Source organism: Hesperophylax consimilis, chromosome 27, assembly GCF_061612785.1.
Source record: "Hesperophylax consimilis isolate HC1 chromosome 27, BYU_Hcon_1.0, whole genome shotgun sequence".
Classification (NCBI taxonomy): domain Eukaryota; kingdom Metazoa; phylum Arthropoda; class Insecta; order Trichoptera; family Limnephilidae; genus Hesperophylax; species Hesperophylax consimilis.
Window position 1 is genome coordinate 7858690 of NC_142862.1, and position 17121 is coordinate 7875810.

The 17121-nt window shown below is 34.3% G+C and overlaps 1 protein-coding gene across 1 annotated transcript in view; it reads left to right on the top strand.

Annotated features, from left to right (window-relative positions):
- The window catches only part of egg (SET domain bifurcated histone lysine methyltransferase eggless), a 52681-nt gene that overhangs the window by 1923 nt on the left and 33637 nt on the right, over nucleotides 1–17121 (top strand). Inside the window, exons 3-10 of the mRNA XM_089648281.1 lie at nucleotides 5297–5497; nucleotides 8094–8214; nucleotides 8446–9602; nucleotides 9913–10046; nucleotides 10433–10691; nucleotides 12716–12891; nucleotides 14274–14339; nucleotides 16570–16651. Of these exons, the coding sequence (XP_089504407.1) occupies nucleotides 5297–5497; nucleotides 8094–8214; nucleotides 8446–9602; nucleotides 9913–10046; nucleotides 10433–10691; nucleotides 12716–12891; nucleotides 14274–14339; nucleotides 16570–16651 (2196 nt within the window). The remainder of the gene's footprint in view (nucleotides 1–5296; nucleotides 5498–8093; nucleotides 8215–8445; nucleotides 9603–9912; nucleotides 10047–10432; nucleotides 10692–12715; nucleotides 12892–14273; nucleotides 14340–16569; nucleotides 16652–17121) is intronic.

Here is a 17121-nt window from a genome sequence, read left to right on the forward strand (position 1 = left end):
TTTTTTTTAAATTTTTTTTTTGTTTTATGTGACACCTCACAAGAGTGTCCCTGCCTGTGCAGTGTACAGACAGGGGAACTATGTCACCACCCGGTTGGGCGGCGTTGTGAGGCGGAATAAGGTAGGGGCTGTAGGAAGGGATTTGTTAATGCGGGCCTTGAAGAGGCTCGGATTATAGGAGGGAGGAAAAACAAATGCCGGTAGCTCGTTCCACATACGAGCCGATTTACACAAAAACGAGTCGTAAAAACGGCCCGTTCTCATGAAGCCAACATCAACCGTGAACGGGTGTTCAGTTCGTGTCCGTCGAGTTTCGCGCACGTGCACCGGTGCATCAGAAATCAATGCTGCTAGCTCCTTGGAGCAGGCTCCATTGAAATACCTGTAGAACAGACACAGCATGCCTACATTGCGTCTATGCATTAGAGAAGGCAATCGGTCTGTTAACAACGGATTGTCAATCAGACGGATCGCTCTCCTTTGCACAGATTCAAGCAGGTTTATCAAGTATTTTGGGGAACCAGCCCAAAGGTGGCTCCCAAATTCAATAGTTGGGCGGACTTGAGACTTGTACAGGGTCAGCAGCTGGTCACTGTTGAAGAATCTCCTAGCCCTGTACAAGACGCCCAACTTTTTGGAGGCCTGATTTACTCGGGCTTCTATGGATCCCCGATACTTGAGCTGGTCTGATATAGTAACTCCAAGCATTTCAATGGAGTCTTTATTGGGGAGAGTGCTCCCATCAAATTGCACCAGACAGTCATTGATCTCCCTCTTTGCCGAAATCAGACACGCTTGGGTTTTTGAGACGTTGAAACTGACCAAGTTGGCCTTAGCCCAGGCACGAACCATCTCGAGGTGGTGGTCAATTTTTTGCTTCAAAACTTCCCGAGCTGTTCGGACATCAAAGGTGGAAGGGGGCCTGTCAAAAATATAACCCTCGTGAACGGTGCTGTCATCAGCGTAGCAGTGAATTGGTGCACATTCAACGAGATCGTTGATGTGCAAAAAAAGAACTTACCCTTACACTTACAAAAAGATTGGTATACAATATACATTTAGAATTATCGGACAGCAATGCCTTTACAGCCATTCAAGTAGGACCAGTGTAAAAGGTAAAACCACCCTTCCCGCTGGAAGTGTGTTAATTTGAACCCCTGTGGTGATATTTCATAAAAATGTCAATAAAATTGTCCAAATGTTATTATTATTAATTGTTGTTTGAAATGGTTTTGGATGGCACTCCCAAACTTACTCTTACACACACTTAGTGTGTGTAAGACACAATACACATATTTTTTTTTTTTTTTTTTAGTTTTTTTTATTAGTAAAAAAAGATACACGAATTACATAATATAACAATTACATAATATAATTACACAATATAGTAGGTTATTAATTACATAATATAAGTATTCGATGTACCCCCATAAATAAGCAGGGCTTGTGTGTATGGGGGTGTTGTTATATTTGTTTATATTTGGTACGATTCAGTTCAACTGTTCGGAATACTTTTTAAGGTGGCTTTTGAATTTGTTTATATTTGCATTCATGTTTCTAATTTTTTCTGGTAATGAGTTAAAAAATTTAACTCCGAGATATTCATGGTTGAACTGTCCTATTGTTTTTTTACATTTAGGAGTAGGAAGTATTGACGTTTGTCTAAGATTTCTGTTATTTTTAAAGGGTGCAATTTTATTTTGAATATAGTTTTTATAAATTTGTAATGTTGCATGGTAGAAGTATAATGCACTTAATTTTCTGACCTTAAATTGTTTGAATAAAAGTTCGGACGAATATGAATAGGGTTTTTTTAATATGGTTTTTATTATTAGTTTTTGTGATATGTAAATTGTTTGAGTTTGATTTTTATATGTACCGCCCCAGCCTATAATGCCGTATTGTATAATTGATTGACAGAAAGCGAAGTATGTGGTTCTAAGTAATTTTTCGTTTAAAATATCTCTTAAACATCAAAATATATATGTTAGTTTCCTTATTCTGTTGTTCAGAATATTTATATGTGGGGACCATTTTAAACGCTGGTCTATTGTTATGCCTAGGTACTTAATATCGGTCTTGCTTTCTATGTTTGTGCATAACATATTGCATTTGTGGTTTTCTGTATTTTTCACAGAGTGGATAATTATGTTTATTTCTTTAGGTGTTTCTTGTTTTTTAATGAAAAATGGTAAATAATAAGTTTTTTTAGAGTTTAAAGTCAACAGGTTTTCATCAAACCATAATTTTAGTTCATTGATATCTGTATTTGCCATGTTATTTAGTTCTGACCAGGTGTTTGCTTTTAGTAGTAGGACTGTATCGTCAGCGTAAGAGACAATGTCTCCATATTTGGAAATATTGAATATATCATTGACATATATAATAAATAATAATGGTCCCAAAACCGTGCCTTGGGGTATTGAAAAGTCGCTATATTTTGAATCGCTGACTTGATTGAGTAATTTTACTTGTTGAGGTCTTTTATATAAATAACTAGTTATCCATGCTAAGACTTTTCCACTAATCCCTACTGATTTTAATTTACTTATTAATTTTTTATGTGATATGCTGTCGAAAGCTTTTTTGAGGTCTATAAATATGCCAAGACATTTTTTATCGGAATCTAGGGCCGTATATAAATAGTTGGTTATTTTTGCTATCGCGTCGTGAGTACTTGTATTTTTTTTTAATCCGAATTGGTTATAATTAACTATTTTATTTTCTTCTAAGAATGTCCAAATTTGTTTTTTTACAATTTTTTCATATATTTTTGATATATTCGAGAGAAGTGAAATCGGGCGATAATTTTGTGGATCTTTACGACAGTCTGTTTTATAAATGGGGGTTATAATTGCTCTTTTATAGTTATTGGGAAATTCGCCATTTGCTAGACTTAGGTTTATTATATGTGTTATGGGGTGAATTAAGTATTCTTTCATCGATTTTATTGTTTTAGTATCTATGTTATCAAAGCCGGGGGCAGAATCTCCTTTTAGTTTCGAAATAGTTCTGTCAATGTCGATTTCTGTGACTGGGTGAAATTTATTAATTTGACATTGTGTTATTTGTTGTGGATTAGATATATTGGTCTTATTTATGGATTTTGCTAGGTTTTTTCCCACGTTATTAAAATAGTTATTTAAAATATTACAACATTTTTTTGTGTCATTTTGTACGTTATATATTATTTCCCCATCTGAGATTTCTGATATGTGCTTATATTTTTTCTTTTTATTTATTATTTCATTTATTGTTGACCATATTTTTTTATTATTGTCTTTAGCTTCTGTTATAATTTTTGAGTAGTAGTCGTTTTTCGTTTTCCTTATTAGTGTAGTTAGTATATTTTTATACTTTTTATAGTATAATACAATTTTATTGTTAACTAGTGGCCTTTGTGTTATTTTATAAAGTTTATTTTTTTTCCTAGTGGCTTTTATTAATCCTAGAGTAATCCAAGGTTTAATTTTTCTTGTTTTTGAGTTGGGGACGATTTGTTTTTTTTTTGTTGATTCTAAAACGTGTTTATTTAAAGTGTTTTCAAACAGTAATGCACTTTGGTTGGCGCATTTATTTATTAAAATTTCTTCCCATTTTTCAGTTTTTAGTGATTTTTCTAATAATTTGTAGTCTATTTGAGAATATGGAAGATTTAATTTGGGTTTTGTATTTAGTTTTCTATTTGTATCATGTAGTATAAGACACGCGTAGTGATCAGTTATATTAGTTTTCCACACAGTAGATTTAATATTTTTTATTTCATTCAAATGTATATTACACCAGATGTGGTCTATGCATGATGGCGTTTGGTTTTTAATTTGTCTAGTGTTATTATTAATAAAAGATTTAAAATTGAGGTGTGTCATCATGTTTATGAAATTATTTTTTTCAATTGAGTGATGGTTTGCAGAAATATTTATATTGAAATCACCACAAACAAAAGTAAGTATTCTCGGTAATTTGCTAAGATATTCACATAGTTCGTATGTAAAGTTGATTATGTTTGATTTGTGCGTTCTGTACACTGTTAAAATTCTGTATAATTTATTTTTTAATTTTATATCTATTTTTAGACAGTTTACATATTGTATATAAATTTCTTCAATGTCAGTAATTTCACACTCATCATTAACAAATATAATTAATCCACTATTTTTGTTAATCGGTCTTGTTGTAGCGATGCCTTTGTAGTTTGGTAGCGCATTTATGTATTGATTGTCATTACAGTGCGTTTCCGTTAACACTATGCAGGTGGGTGATGTATGCAGATCATTAATATTTATCAAGAATTCATCTAGGTTTTTTGCTATGCTTCGGATGTTCATATGTAATATTAAGAATGGGTTATTGTTTGTAATAAACCATTTATTGACTTCCGTAATATTTTGACATATTTCTTCGGTTATTTTGTATTTTTCGTCAATTTGTTTTATTATAAAATCGGCCATTTTTAATTGTAATCAGAAGGATAATATATGTGTATATATTATCCTTCTTTTCCATACTTCCAGACTTCCCCAATTGTGGTTGCTATAGTCCAACTGGCTCCATAGAGTTAGGACTTATGTGCAATCTTCGCATTAAAAAAAGTTATTTTTCTTATTTTTTTTTAATGATAAACTAATGTTTATAAGACAAGGTTTTTATGCATAGCACAAAGGATAACAAATTATTATAAGCATTAATTACTCGCCTGAAATATCCATACAAATTGAAAATAATAGAGTAATTAATGCTTATAATAATTAGTAATTTTTGTGTTAAAATAAATAACAAAAAATTATAAATCTTATGATTTAAGATTTTCACGGCCAAAAGTATTTTTGTTATTTGTTTTTGGGGTGTTATGCCGTGTTTATTTATTTGTTTATTTGCAAAAACAGTACCTATAAACCAGAACATTGCAATATCGATAATTAAAATTTACAAAAAAGTTAATAACAAATACATTTACAAGAAAAGTTTCAAATTTATGTTTACAATGTTAAGTGTTGAATAATAATATTTCACGTTTTCATGTTGCGCTAACTCCTTCTTTAGCCAATGTTTCGGACAGCATTGCAGTGTCCATTATCAGGGCAGATGTGTTATTTACAATAACGTTATAACACATCTGCTCTGATGATGGACACTGCAATGCTGTCCGAAACGTTGGCTAAAAAAGGAGTTAGCGCAACACGGCATAACACCCCAAAAACAAATAACAAAAATCGTTTGAATTTGGATTTAGTGCTTTTCTAGAAAAGTTTTTAAATTTGGAATAGAACATTAAAAGAATGTAATGTTTTTTTAGGTGCTGTTGACAGTAACAAGAGCGTCATGTCAGGGGACGGTGCAGAAAACGAAGGCAAAGAAACTAGTGCTGAAATGACCGAGGATGTCTCAGACAAAACCAAAGATACCACAAATGATTTGGAAAATAAACAACCTGAAGAAAATGATAAAAAAAAGGAGCCGGTTAGACAAATGGTTGATTTTGACGATGCGTCAATGGGTGAGTATTTTGTTTATTTCCATTCTCGTTGCAATTAAAGTTTTTTTTTGTTTTAAATAAAGTTATTGTCTTATCAAATTTGAATTATAATGTAACATCACAATCATATGAAAATATAGAAGTGCCAGCGCAGACCTGTGAAAAATCATCCAAACTTAAATACCAGTATTTTTTTTTTTTTTAAATGTTCATTTCATAGTCAAATTTATTTTTCTATGTTCAAATTTTTTTAAACTTGTCAAAACCACCATAACCCGAGTAAGAGGTAGACGGGTGCGTGATGTCATCTGTGCTCAGCACGTCTACCGGGTAGTACTGGGTAGGCATTTTGAATGGAGATTTTTTTAATCCTTCATTAAGGAATTCCAGTAATTTTTTATCAATGTTAACCGTCCCAATAAATTAAGGGTATTATTTTTTTTTTTAATATCAACATTTCATACTAACATTAATTTTTAACGTTAGGATTTGTTATTGGGACATTTACACGGTATTATATATGTATACGATTTTACATAAATTTGAAATGAGTTTCTAGTTATTAATTTTTACAAAAACATTAATTTAGGGAGTAGGTGAATTTAGTTACAGTCGCGCTGTCATTTGAGTTGTGTTGTGAGCGAATAGCTTCAATATTACCGCTTAAAATTCAACAAAACCTTGTAAAATGTCAGGAGATAATGCTAATTATTATTCATACCGATGTCTAAAAAATACAAGTGTTACGATGCAATTATCAATGTTCCAGGAAGTTTTTATGCAAAAAATGATAGATGCGATCTGTTCTCTGACATATTATTATATAAAATGACATTATATTAATATGTTTTACAATAATTGTGTGTATTAATGGACACTTATGAAGATCACAGTCACAACCGTGGATAAAACTAAAAACACAACCACAAAAAATCATCATCGCAGACAACTGAAATTAGTATATTTGATGATTTTAACCTTTATGATTTTACACCACTGAGCAAATTGTTGGGGAGAGTTGAAGATTTAATAACTTTTCACACATTTTCAAAAACAAAATTCTTCTCAGAAATAGGTACTTCTTCTTTATTTTAATTCATTCCAAAAACTGGAATTTTTAATCAGTTTTCCGAGATTTGATATTTAAATTTGGATTCTGAACAAAAAACGCAGACTTCTTACAACAGTGGAAACCAGAGGCGATTCCTTGGCATGTGGATTGCACTGCTTGTCTTCAGTCTTAACTTCTTGTCACATAACTTACATCGACATCCATTCATCGATACGTGAAAGAACACTCCAGTCATAATTCCCGCCAGGTCATCATTTTAGTTATCTTCTAGTACAAGACTCCCGCGCAAGCGGGTCGTACCTATTCCAATATGCACAAAACTTTGTTTTACCATACTACGGAGACAGCATCGGTCGGTATCGAGACAGCTCGGCTAGCCGATTAGGTGACATGACCGGGACAGATTACGCTGTTAGAGGCAAATCACGTGTTAGAGCAGTGGAGATATGAGAACTTGAAGGCAATTGAATTTTTCACTACTTTGAATTGCGTCTGGAATGTATTCGTTTAGTAATACTAATTTACAATGTTAGCACTACGACATTCACACATTGGCACTGGTGCGCGGTGAATTTAAATGATTTCGCAACATTTTCAGCCATAAATTGCGTGTCATTTACTCTCGAGATGATTTTGCGAACGCTGATATTATTTATTTGATTATTTTACAAATGCAACTCAGTGAAGAGAATGAATTGTAGTAGGAACCCCCATTAATTAATTAATTTGCTTCACTTATTTTACATACTAGGTATATTTTAAAAGTGAAATGCACTGCTGGAAATTTCAGTCACGGGTCACCTATGGTGGATACTGACTAAAAATTGTGTATTCTGCACAAGCCATTTTTTAACAATCGTATTAACCCTTCAGGTTTTTGAATATTTTTACCAACAAGTCCCAATGACATGAATTTTCTTGGAATTTCGGAATGCTCCCGAAGTATCTAAAATGTGCTACATATTGCTTATTTTTGAAGTTGTCACTAAAAGAAATACCATTTTAGAAATTAGATTAAATTATCTTTGAAATATTTGCATTTGAAAAAAATATTGATCTTTTTAAAAAATACATTTTTAATATCAAACATAAAAAAACTTACCTGAACATTTTGACTCAGAACGTCCATAATTTTGAAATAATTCGATATTTATTAAACATATTCCTTTTGTGTAGGTAATAAGTAATAAAACTGTCACTTTACTTTACATACCGTTTTTACCATAAAAAATATAAATAATTTTTTATCTTTCAACTGTCAATGAAAAAATGCCGAAATTCACAATCTTCCATGATAATTTTTATAATTTTATCCATGTAATAATGTATGAATATTTGATACAAACTGTGATGAATAATTATTTATCTTTCCAATGACGAAAATATCACCTATCTACGCATTATAGAAATAAATACTTTTATAATGTATTGACGCCCCGGTCAGATCTGTCCTTCAGAGGCTATAATGGAATATGATGTTGGTGGCTAGTAATGTCCTTCCAAGGTCTGAAGGGTTAATGATGTCACATTTGCTAATGATTTCAGATGGTATGAACGAGGGAGACGCTCTTGGACTGCTGGCAGAGACTGAGGGTAGGGAGAGGCACTCCAGCGACCCTGAAGACGAGGACGAAGATGAGAGAGAGGAAAACTCTGATGCAGATAGGTATGTATGTACTTATATATTTTCACTTACTGAGTAGTGATGTAAGATGTTCACAGCTTTGCACTTCTTCTTCCTTAAGTCACTGTGTTAGACAGTTTGCAGTGTCTGCTCTATCATCTCCTTGATGATGGACACTAAACGGAGAGCTGATTCTCTCACTGCTGATGCGGCTCGACATTCTAAAAACAATTGTCCTAAAGATTCTCAGTCTAAATTGCGTTTTGGTTCCAGCTCGGATGCATTGAGTGAAGCACCAGAACAATCGGATTCCAACACCACCGATGATGAATACGAGCCGCAAGAGGATGATGAGGAAGACGATGATGAAATTGATGCACAGGATGAAGACGGTCATCACTTTCGCGCTGCCAAACGCCTGGCCATTGATATGCCTGATGAAAACTTCCTTGAAGATGTACACCTAGATAATGAATTGGATATCGATGATGTAATAGAAGAAGACTCAATGGATATTGAAGAATCCACAGTGGCTATCTTGAATGTAACCAGCTTAGCAACTGGAGATTCCATTGATGTTGGAGACATGGCTTTCACTGATGAGAATGACACCGATTCAAACTTTGAAAAAGATGAAAACAGTCAACCAGTACTGATTATTAGTTCCATCTGCTCAGTTGATAAGTCTATTATTGATCAAATTGTTTCTGCTACTAAAGAAGCCGATGCGGAGGCAGAGGCAGATGCGGAAGTGGAAGCAGCTCTTGAAGCAACTATCGGTGGAGACATTGCTCCTGTGGAGGCATCGGAAGATATCCATGCCGTTACAGATATAATAGAAACCATTGGACTCAATGCAGGGGTGATAAAAGACTTTCCAGTAGAAGTTGAGGAATTTGAAGAAATTGGTTCTGTTGTCAAAGCACTTTTAAATTTTGAAAGTCTGGAGGAACAATCTAAACCTATAGAAACTCCTTTGAGTTCAGTAGAAGAAGCTGGCTTGTGTGAGGATATTGTTGCAGAAGAAGAAATTGCCACAAGAGAAAAAACACCAGAAAAGGCGCCAATTGTTGAAGAAACTAGCACTGAAATGGTCGATGCAATTAGTAAAGATTCTGAAACTGAGTCTTATCTTGAAATATTGGATACAGAAGTTCCTCCCGTTGTTGAAAAGATCTTAGAACCAGCTTTAGCAGAATCTGATGATATCCAAAGTGTTTGGGACTCTTTACTCGACCAGGAGCAAAATAAAAACAAGAGGAAAGCAGATGAGAGTTTTGAAAAAGTTACCAAAAAATTGGACACAAAAGTTATGCCAATTAGCGTTGATGAAGACATTTTGGTAGAGAAGGAACCTTCAGGTGTAACTGTTCATAGCTTTCTTGATGGCCCCGTTTTTCCAGAGTCAGATACGGTGAAAGATGTAATGGGTGAGCTCAATTTTTTTACACTATAAGTAAACATTGGAAAATACGTATTTATGTGACATGTACATAATGCTTATTTGAGCCTTTTTTCGTCATTAATTTGATCTGTTTAAATTAGAAATGGTCAACATTAATCTCTTTTCTGAGATTATTTTTGGAACCGGTTCTTTTGGAAAGTTTGAAAAAATCATATAAGAGATAATTGTGTTTGAATTTTGTAGAATTTTTTCGATAAACTAATTCTTTTCATTTGGAATTTTGCTGACCATCCTCGCTTTTAAAATCTTTTAACATATATATTTTTCTGTTTCAGAGATTACCAAGTTACAAGATGAATTTCAATCTGTCGTGGAAAGTCTCCAAAGTGGGCTGGACACCGTTCCCGATGTGGAAATTCTCAAGACAGAGTTGAAAATGGAAGGGGACGGAGATAGCATTCCTGATGAGGTAAAAAAACTATGAATGCCAACTTATTATTAGTTTAAATGCCATAGTAAAATACATACATACTTGCTTCTCTGTTCATCTTATGCTTTAAAATATTAAGATGAATTATTTGTTTGCGGGTGTACATACACATACGGAATATGAATACATATGTATATATAGTTTAGTCCGTTTGAAAACTCAATTCTGTCAAGAAACTAATACAAATACGGGATTGAATCACTAATACAATATTGCTTTACGTCCTTTATCGCTTGTCTGAATTCTCCAAGCAAACACTGCAAAGTTCTAGAGCTCATTAACCACAGTTACAGACAAACCGAGTCGCATCTGAAATTATTATATATAAAACAATATTATTATGTAGCACTTTATGAAAATTTCAGCAGCCGGCAGAAGAAATGGATGATGGGATGGATGAGGTGACAAGCAGCACATGTTTACTGCTGGGGCCAAAGAATGCAACAGAGAAGAGAATCAGCCAAACCGGCCTGATCGGCCTGACCGACTCCGGCCTCACCGACCCAACCTACCCCGGCCTGACCGACCCCGGCCTGACCGACCCCGGCCTGAGCGACCCCGGTCCGGGCAGCCTGACTAGTCTGACGGAACTAGGGGCCTTACCTCCGGTGGCACATGCTAAAAGTAAGTTAATTGTTTACAATAATACGTTTTTAGGTGATGCACCACGTAGTGTAACATTTGGAATCGGACTGCCAACAATAACACTCCTTATGTAGATGGCGATAAGGTTTAAATTCCCGCTTAATACCACCTGCCTGTTTTGATTTATCCAAGAAAAGAACATCACCAAAAAGTGTTTTATTTTATTTTGCAAATTTCGGTTCCATGATAACTCAACACAGTGACTATTCAACATACCTTTAAAAAAGTGATATAAAGTCATTAAAAACTATTAAAAAAAATAAAATTTAAACCTAACCTAACCTAACCTACTTAACCCAGTTAATAAAGTTTTTGTTTCATCACTTTCCATGACTTTATATAACTTTTTAAAGATGTGATGAATTATCATTTTGATGATTTATCCGGTCACCGATTTATCTATAGCTTCGGATTGAGCACTTCAAACAAAGGAGAGTGAGTGTTGGCCAGATTAAATTATTTTTGTTCCGAGCGGTTGTCAAACCTGGGATATTGATAACAAGCAAATACCCTATAATATTACTAATACCTCCAACTTCTGACATTTCTCATACATTCTGATGGCAACATACTACACTAGCGCCTCCTAGCGGCGTAAGTTGTGCACCTTGGTTTTCTTCATTAATTTTAATGGTTTTTATTTGCATGTAAAATATTCTTTATTTTACATTAATAAATTGGAGTAACTGAAAAATATAAAATAAGGTAACCTATTACGATTCTACCAATTTTTTTGCTCATACATAAAAAATTTTTAAAGCGGCTATTAACTCTGTTTTCGATTAGGACTTTTATTTGACTAGGATTCAAAAAACATGTATTATATTTGACAAATTAACCTGTCAATGTTTTTTGGCATCCTGAAAACGAGTTGGAGTGTTTTTGTTGTTTGTAATTATTACATCCGTAAACTGCACACACAGAACCTGCTTTTTGGGATATATATATCTTTATCAATATTTGATCAAAATAAAAATTTGAAAGTGCAAAACATCGCCACCAAGTACTAAATAAATTCAATTTGCCGCCATTCAAAGGAATGTCAAAGTCAATATCCTACACTAGCGCCTCTAGCGGCTAGAGTTGTTGATATTGCCACTATTTCACTGGAGTTGGATTTATTATTAATATTATAGGGTATTTGTAACAAGTGAGAAGCATTTAACCCCTCTGAAAAACTTGACGAATATGAGCCTTTTACAGTAGTTGTTATCAGTTTCATGAGGTTGGAGCAACGACCCGTTATTATCAACCATCGTTCTTATTTACCAAGCAAATTCACTGATGTAATTCCATCAGCTTTCGTTGCTTCGTAATCTATGTCACTGTTGGTTGTGCAGTTCTGCGGAGTACCAACTGAAGATTGCCTTGATGACAGCCAACCCCTGAGAGGGCACCAGAAGAGAAAAAATGATTTAACTTCTTATATTTTAGGGGGGAGGGGGATTCTGAATGCTGGTATTTCACCAGGGTGATACTTCGAGTATTTACCACTCTGGCCTTTGTTCACACCTTGTAGTACATATTATATGAGCCGATGATAAAGCTTGTAGCGACACGCTACTAACCATAGAGCTACATGCAACACGCCCAATTAGCGCGCCCGGAACCTGCCGACACCACAGTACCGCTCAAAATATGCTGTGGCCACTGCTCGGCACGGACTGTGCGAGAAGGTACTACGCAATATCAGTCAGCCAGCCGGGATTGTGCTAGAATTTTCAATGTATGGGACGCTCCTGTATCAAAGCCGGACGAGCGCGACACAAAAGCAGTTCTCGATACTGAGTTCAACATGCAGTTCAATACGACTTAATCAAGATTTTGTTCGCCCCGCGATCATCTAATTATCGCATTGCTTTGTTGTGTACTTCTTGTGTTTTGATATTTAAAACTTTGTGGCAGCTGGCTTCTCTCCGTCGACAAAATAAACCTCTCGAAGACACACGTAACCCTTACAACGAGCTTTTACTTAATAATTAAAGTTTAATTTAATTTAGTAGGTGCCTTCGCAGTACCTTCGGAAACCTTTGCGAAAGCTTCGGAGGCTGTACCAAGCCCAGTTTTGGATGATTCAACCAATAAGCAGCCTGATCCTGAATCTGAGGTGGGAGCAACTATCAAAGAAAAGCTAATAAGTGAAATCCCTAAAATGGTGGAAGAGTCTGCAATGGAAAAGGTTAGTAATTTTTTTTTCTGCTTTTATTTTTTATTTATTCTTATCACTATTGCAAAAAAAAAATAGATTCAAGGGACGGTTTCATGCTCAATTATATTAATAATGTCGAAGATGATGAACTGATTGACTAAACTGACTGAGGAAGGATGACAGAGTAGGCTGAACGCTATTGAAATGTTATCTCTGAGACATAATCTGTAATAAAATAAATCAGTTATGTGCAAATCAAATCACGTAGGGCATCATTGTAATAGAATAATGGTGGCTAAACTTATTAAGACGCGTTGGTAACATTATAATAATGATCATTTATGATATTTATGCCATTGTAACAGTTAATATAAGTTAAGAACAACATATACCATAGTGTGAGTTAGGAGTGAGATAGATAATATTGAAACTACTTGAGAATGTCACAAGAAATCATTTATTGGCAAAGACGAAGAATCGATTATTTTAGTTATTATTTACAATTAGATTTAACCAGAACATGAGACTCATAATTTAGGATAGATAACAATATCTCAAGGTGTGTGCTGCGAACGCAGATCACTAACACAGTTGGAATTAATGGTAGCAATTTTATAAGTTGATTAGTGACAAAGGAATACAACGATTAAAATCTGACCTGTTTCATAATAGGGCGCCATGCAACTCATAGATTGGAACTGAAAAATTTATAAAGGATAACGTGATGACCAGCGATTACAACAGCTATCTAACAGGAACAATATGTCATACGCAAGTTTCCTCCCATAATGTTGTCTGGAGCAATCGCTCCAATCCTTTCAGTTGTAAAGCGTTTCCTTGACCACCGCCCGTTTGGTACTGGCTTCCTCGGTGACCGTCAGTGGCGCTGCTGCTCCGATCAACCATAGACCGAAAATCCCATAGACAGGTAGGCGGTCTGAAGATAGAGTTATGGATAAATTTATCATAAATTTAGCCATGCGAAAGTGAACTGCTACAAATCGATCCAAATAATAATGACCACCATCTTCAACCGGAAACAGAATGTACAAACAAATTTACAGAAATGCAAAACGGTTGAGATAAAACAGTACTTCGCTACGCTCAGTCAATTAAGAAAGGGACGCTTAAAGGTGTTGGAGATGTAAAAGGAGTGTCAGGATTAATATATGTCACGAAATTGAATGGTAGAAATCATGGACGTCCGAAGAAGACATGGCGCCACCTAATGAGAGTGGGATCATGTCAAGAGTCAGAATAACCGAAGAGTATGTAAGAGATGAAGTATGAATGTGAAAGAAGCAAAGAGTGTGTGGCAAGATCGAGTTGTTTGGCGTTCCATCCTCTCTGCCTACTACTGAAGAGAAACGGCATGATGTTATTTACTTAGTGTCGACTCTGTATTTTTCTAGGTGCTGGATATTATTAAGACGGAACCTGGAGGTGTACTTTCCCCAAAGTCTGCTGCAGAAAAACCGGTGAGCAACAATATTTCATTTGAGCTAGACAATATTTCATTTGAGATAAACAATATTTCATTTGAGATAAACAATTTTATATTTGAGCTAAACAATATTACTCAGAGGCAACTCACCAGGCCAGGTCTGATGCATCAAACACACTGGTTGTGTCGTCTTGTACGAATTCGACGAAGTTTGGGAACAGAGCTATCAATGTAATGGATCCACATTCATTTAATGACCTTCGGTTTGAGGTTAGAAAGCAATTTTGAAATCTTAAAAAAAAATTCAAAACATTTTTAAAGCACCCTTCAGGGGTTACCCCACCTTGGCGCTACGAAAAATAGGTATAAAAATAAATTTTGACACATACATAGTAGTTTTATGAATAATTTGAAATAATAATGAATAAAAAAATTAAAAATGGAGATATGAGCCATCAAGTATGGACCCTCTTTAGAAAATCCTTGTTGATGGTGTGCTTATTTTCTCTGTCAAGCATCGTCTGAATTTTTTATTTATTTATTATTTAGAATTACCTAAGGACGAGTTGTTTCACAGAATTTGATGAATAACAATTCATCAAATTTCAACTTTAATTTTCTAGTTCTGTAAAAGTCCTATTCAAATTCTGTTATTATATGATTATGGGCTTCACAGAACTGATATATGTAATAACAGGACTTAAATAGAACTTTCACAGACCTCGAAAAATAACTTTTGAATTTGATGAATTGTTGATGTTGCGTTGGGTTTAAAAAAAAACTTTTTTATTTTTATCGAAATTTTGAATTTAAAAAAATTATTACTTATGAACGTGGCATCCAATCCAAAAAAAAGCTACGCAAATATCCTAGATAAAATTATAAAGAATGTGTTTTAAATTTTAACAAAATCGGTTTAGTAGTTCTTGAGATATCTTAGACACCAGTTTGAAAAAAGTAGTTTTGAATAAAACTCTATAGAAAAACAGTACAGCGTCAGCATTGTAAAACCAAATATTTTGTTAAATTACCGTCTGTGATTCCTGGACACATGAGGTCTTGAATTGTTACCGCGATGTCCTCCGACTCCTTTTGAGCAGCTATTTTCAATTTCCTGGCCTCTTTTGTCTCCTGTCGGGCTCTCATGTTGGCTAAAGATATTCATCCGATCGCTACCTGAGTTTCGGGCCGACTCTGCTGCGCTCACTTCTACTTTTTATAACTTTGTCTGAATTATGAAATGGTTAAACATTTAAAATATTCATAAAAGTATGAACAATTTATCTGACCAAAAAAAATTTTTGATTTTACCGTATTAAAATTGATAATAATATTTTGCATTTTTGGTACTGTGCTCTGTCTTGGCTAATATTTAAATGTAGATATAATATGCCTAGACGCCATCTAGTGGGAAATTTAGCACTAACAAAGCCTTTCCTATAAAAATAAAGTTTGTTGTTTACAATGAAAAAAAAAAAAATAATAAGCGGTAATTGTTGATTAAGTACTACTACATATTGAATTATTTGGAGTGTTGCAAATAAGCCTACGTAGCTCAGTGGTCCAGAGCAACTCACCGGACATCAGAAGGTGCGGGTTCAATTCCTGTCGGCGGCATTTATTTTTACTCGGGAGATATTTACAATTTGTATTGACATTTCAGGCAACTAATTATTGCTTATAATAATTTGTTATCCTTTGTGCTATGCATAAAAACCTTGTCTTATAAACATTAGTTTAAAATAACAATAAATAGTAGTTTACCAAAAATACATATTTCTTCTGCAGGTGCTAAGTAAATTACTGTATTACAGACAGGAATGCAAAGTAGGTACAGTTTGAAGCAGTCATTTCAAGTCATTTCAATAAATCAATCTCTTCCGTTCTAAAACTCCAAAGGGGTTAGAGATCACCTAAAAGGAGTTCCTTCAGATTAACACTCAGTTTTTGTCGGTATAACTATAATCAGGATTGTAAAGTGAATAAAACAATACAATCAGAAAGTGCAAAAGTTATTCGAATTGCAACATACGAGTAGCCCAGAAATGTCTCATAAGTTATTTTAAGCTGCACATTTTAATTCTTCTGTGGTTAATTTTTAGATTTGAATATAAAGCGTTGTGTTTTCTCTTTCTAACACCGTTTAGATCATATTTGTCACCACAACAGGAAGAGAGATACAACGATTTCTGTGAGACCATATAAGTTGTTTCCAAAAGCAAACAAATTAGCCTGAAGGCTTGATATTTTGTTTACTCTTTCAGGTGCAAACTATTTCTGAAGTATTCAGTCTGGACTCTGATGATGAAGAGACTTTACCTGAAGAAACTACAGAACCATTAGAAGGTAAATAATTTTGAACAGATTTGTGCAAATTTATTTTTATTTTTTGTAACATTGTGGCACATCTACTGTGATTGAGTAGGTACAGTAGGAGGACTAACTAGGTAACTCCTTCATCTTAAAAATACCCTTCACTCAGCATCCCCAGAGTTGATGCAAACATAAAGTATTTTTCATCTCTATTGATATACATAACCAAGAGTTTTTTTTTGTTGTATGAGGAGGGGTTCCTTTTTATGCTGAATACGAATTAGCACTCCTCTGTAGTCATATTCCGTCAAGGATATTAATTAAAAATCCTCGTGAAAATTCACATTTCCAAAGGCTCCTTCTTGTCATATTTAAGATATCAGTGTCAATGACATCATTGTGCATTTACCTTCTCCAAATTATATTTTTGTTTCTAACTAAACTAACCGTCAAGGCGTTTCATTTAAATTATGTTAACTATTTAGGCATGGACAAACAAACAA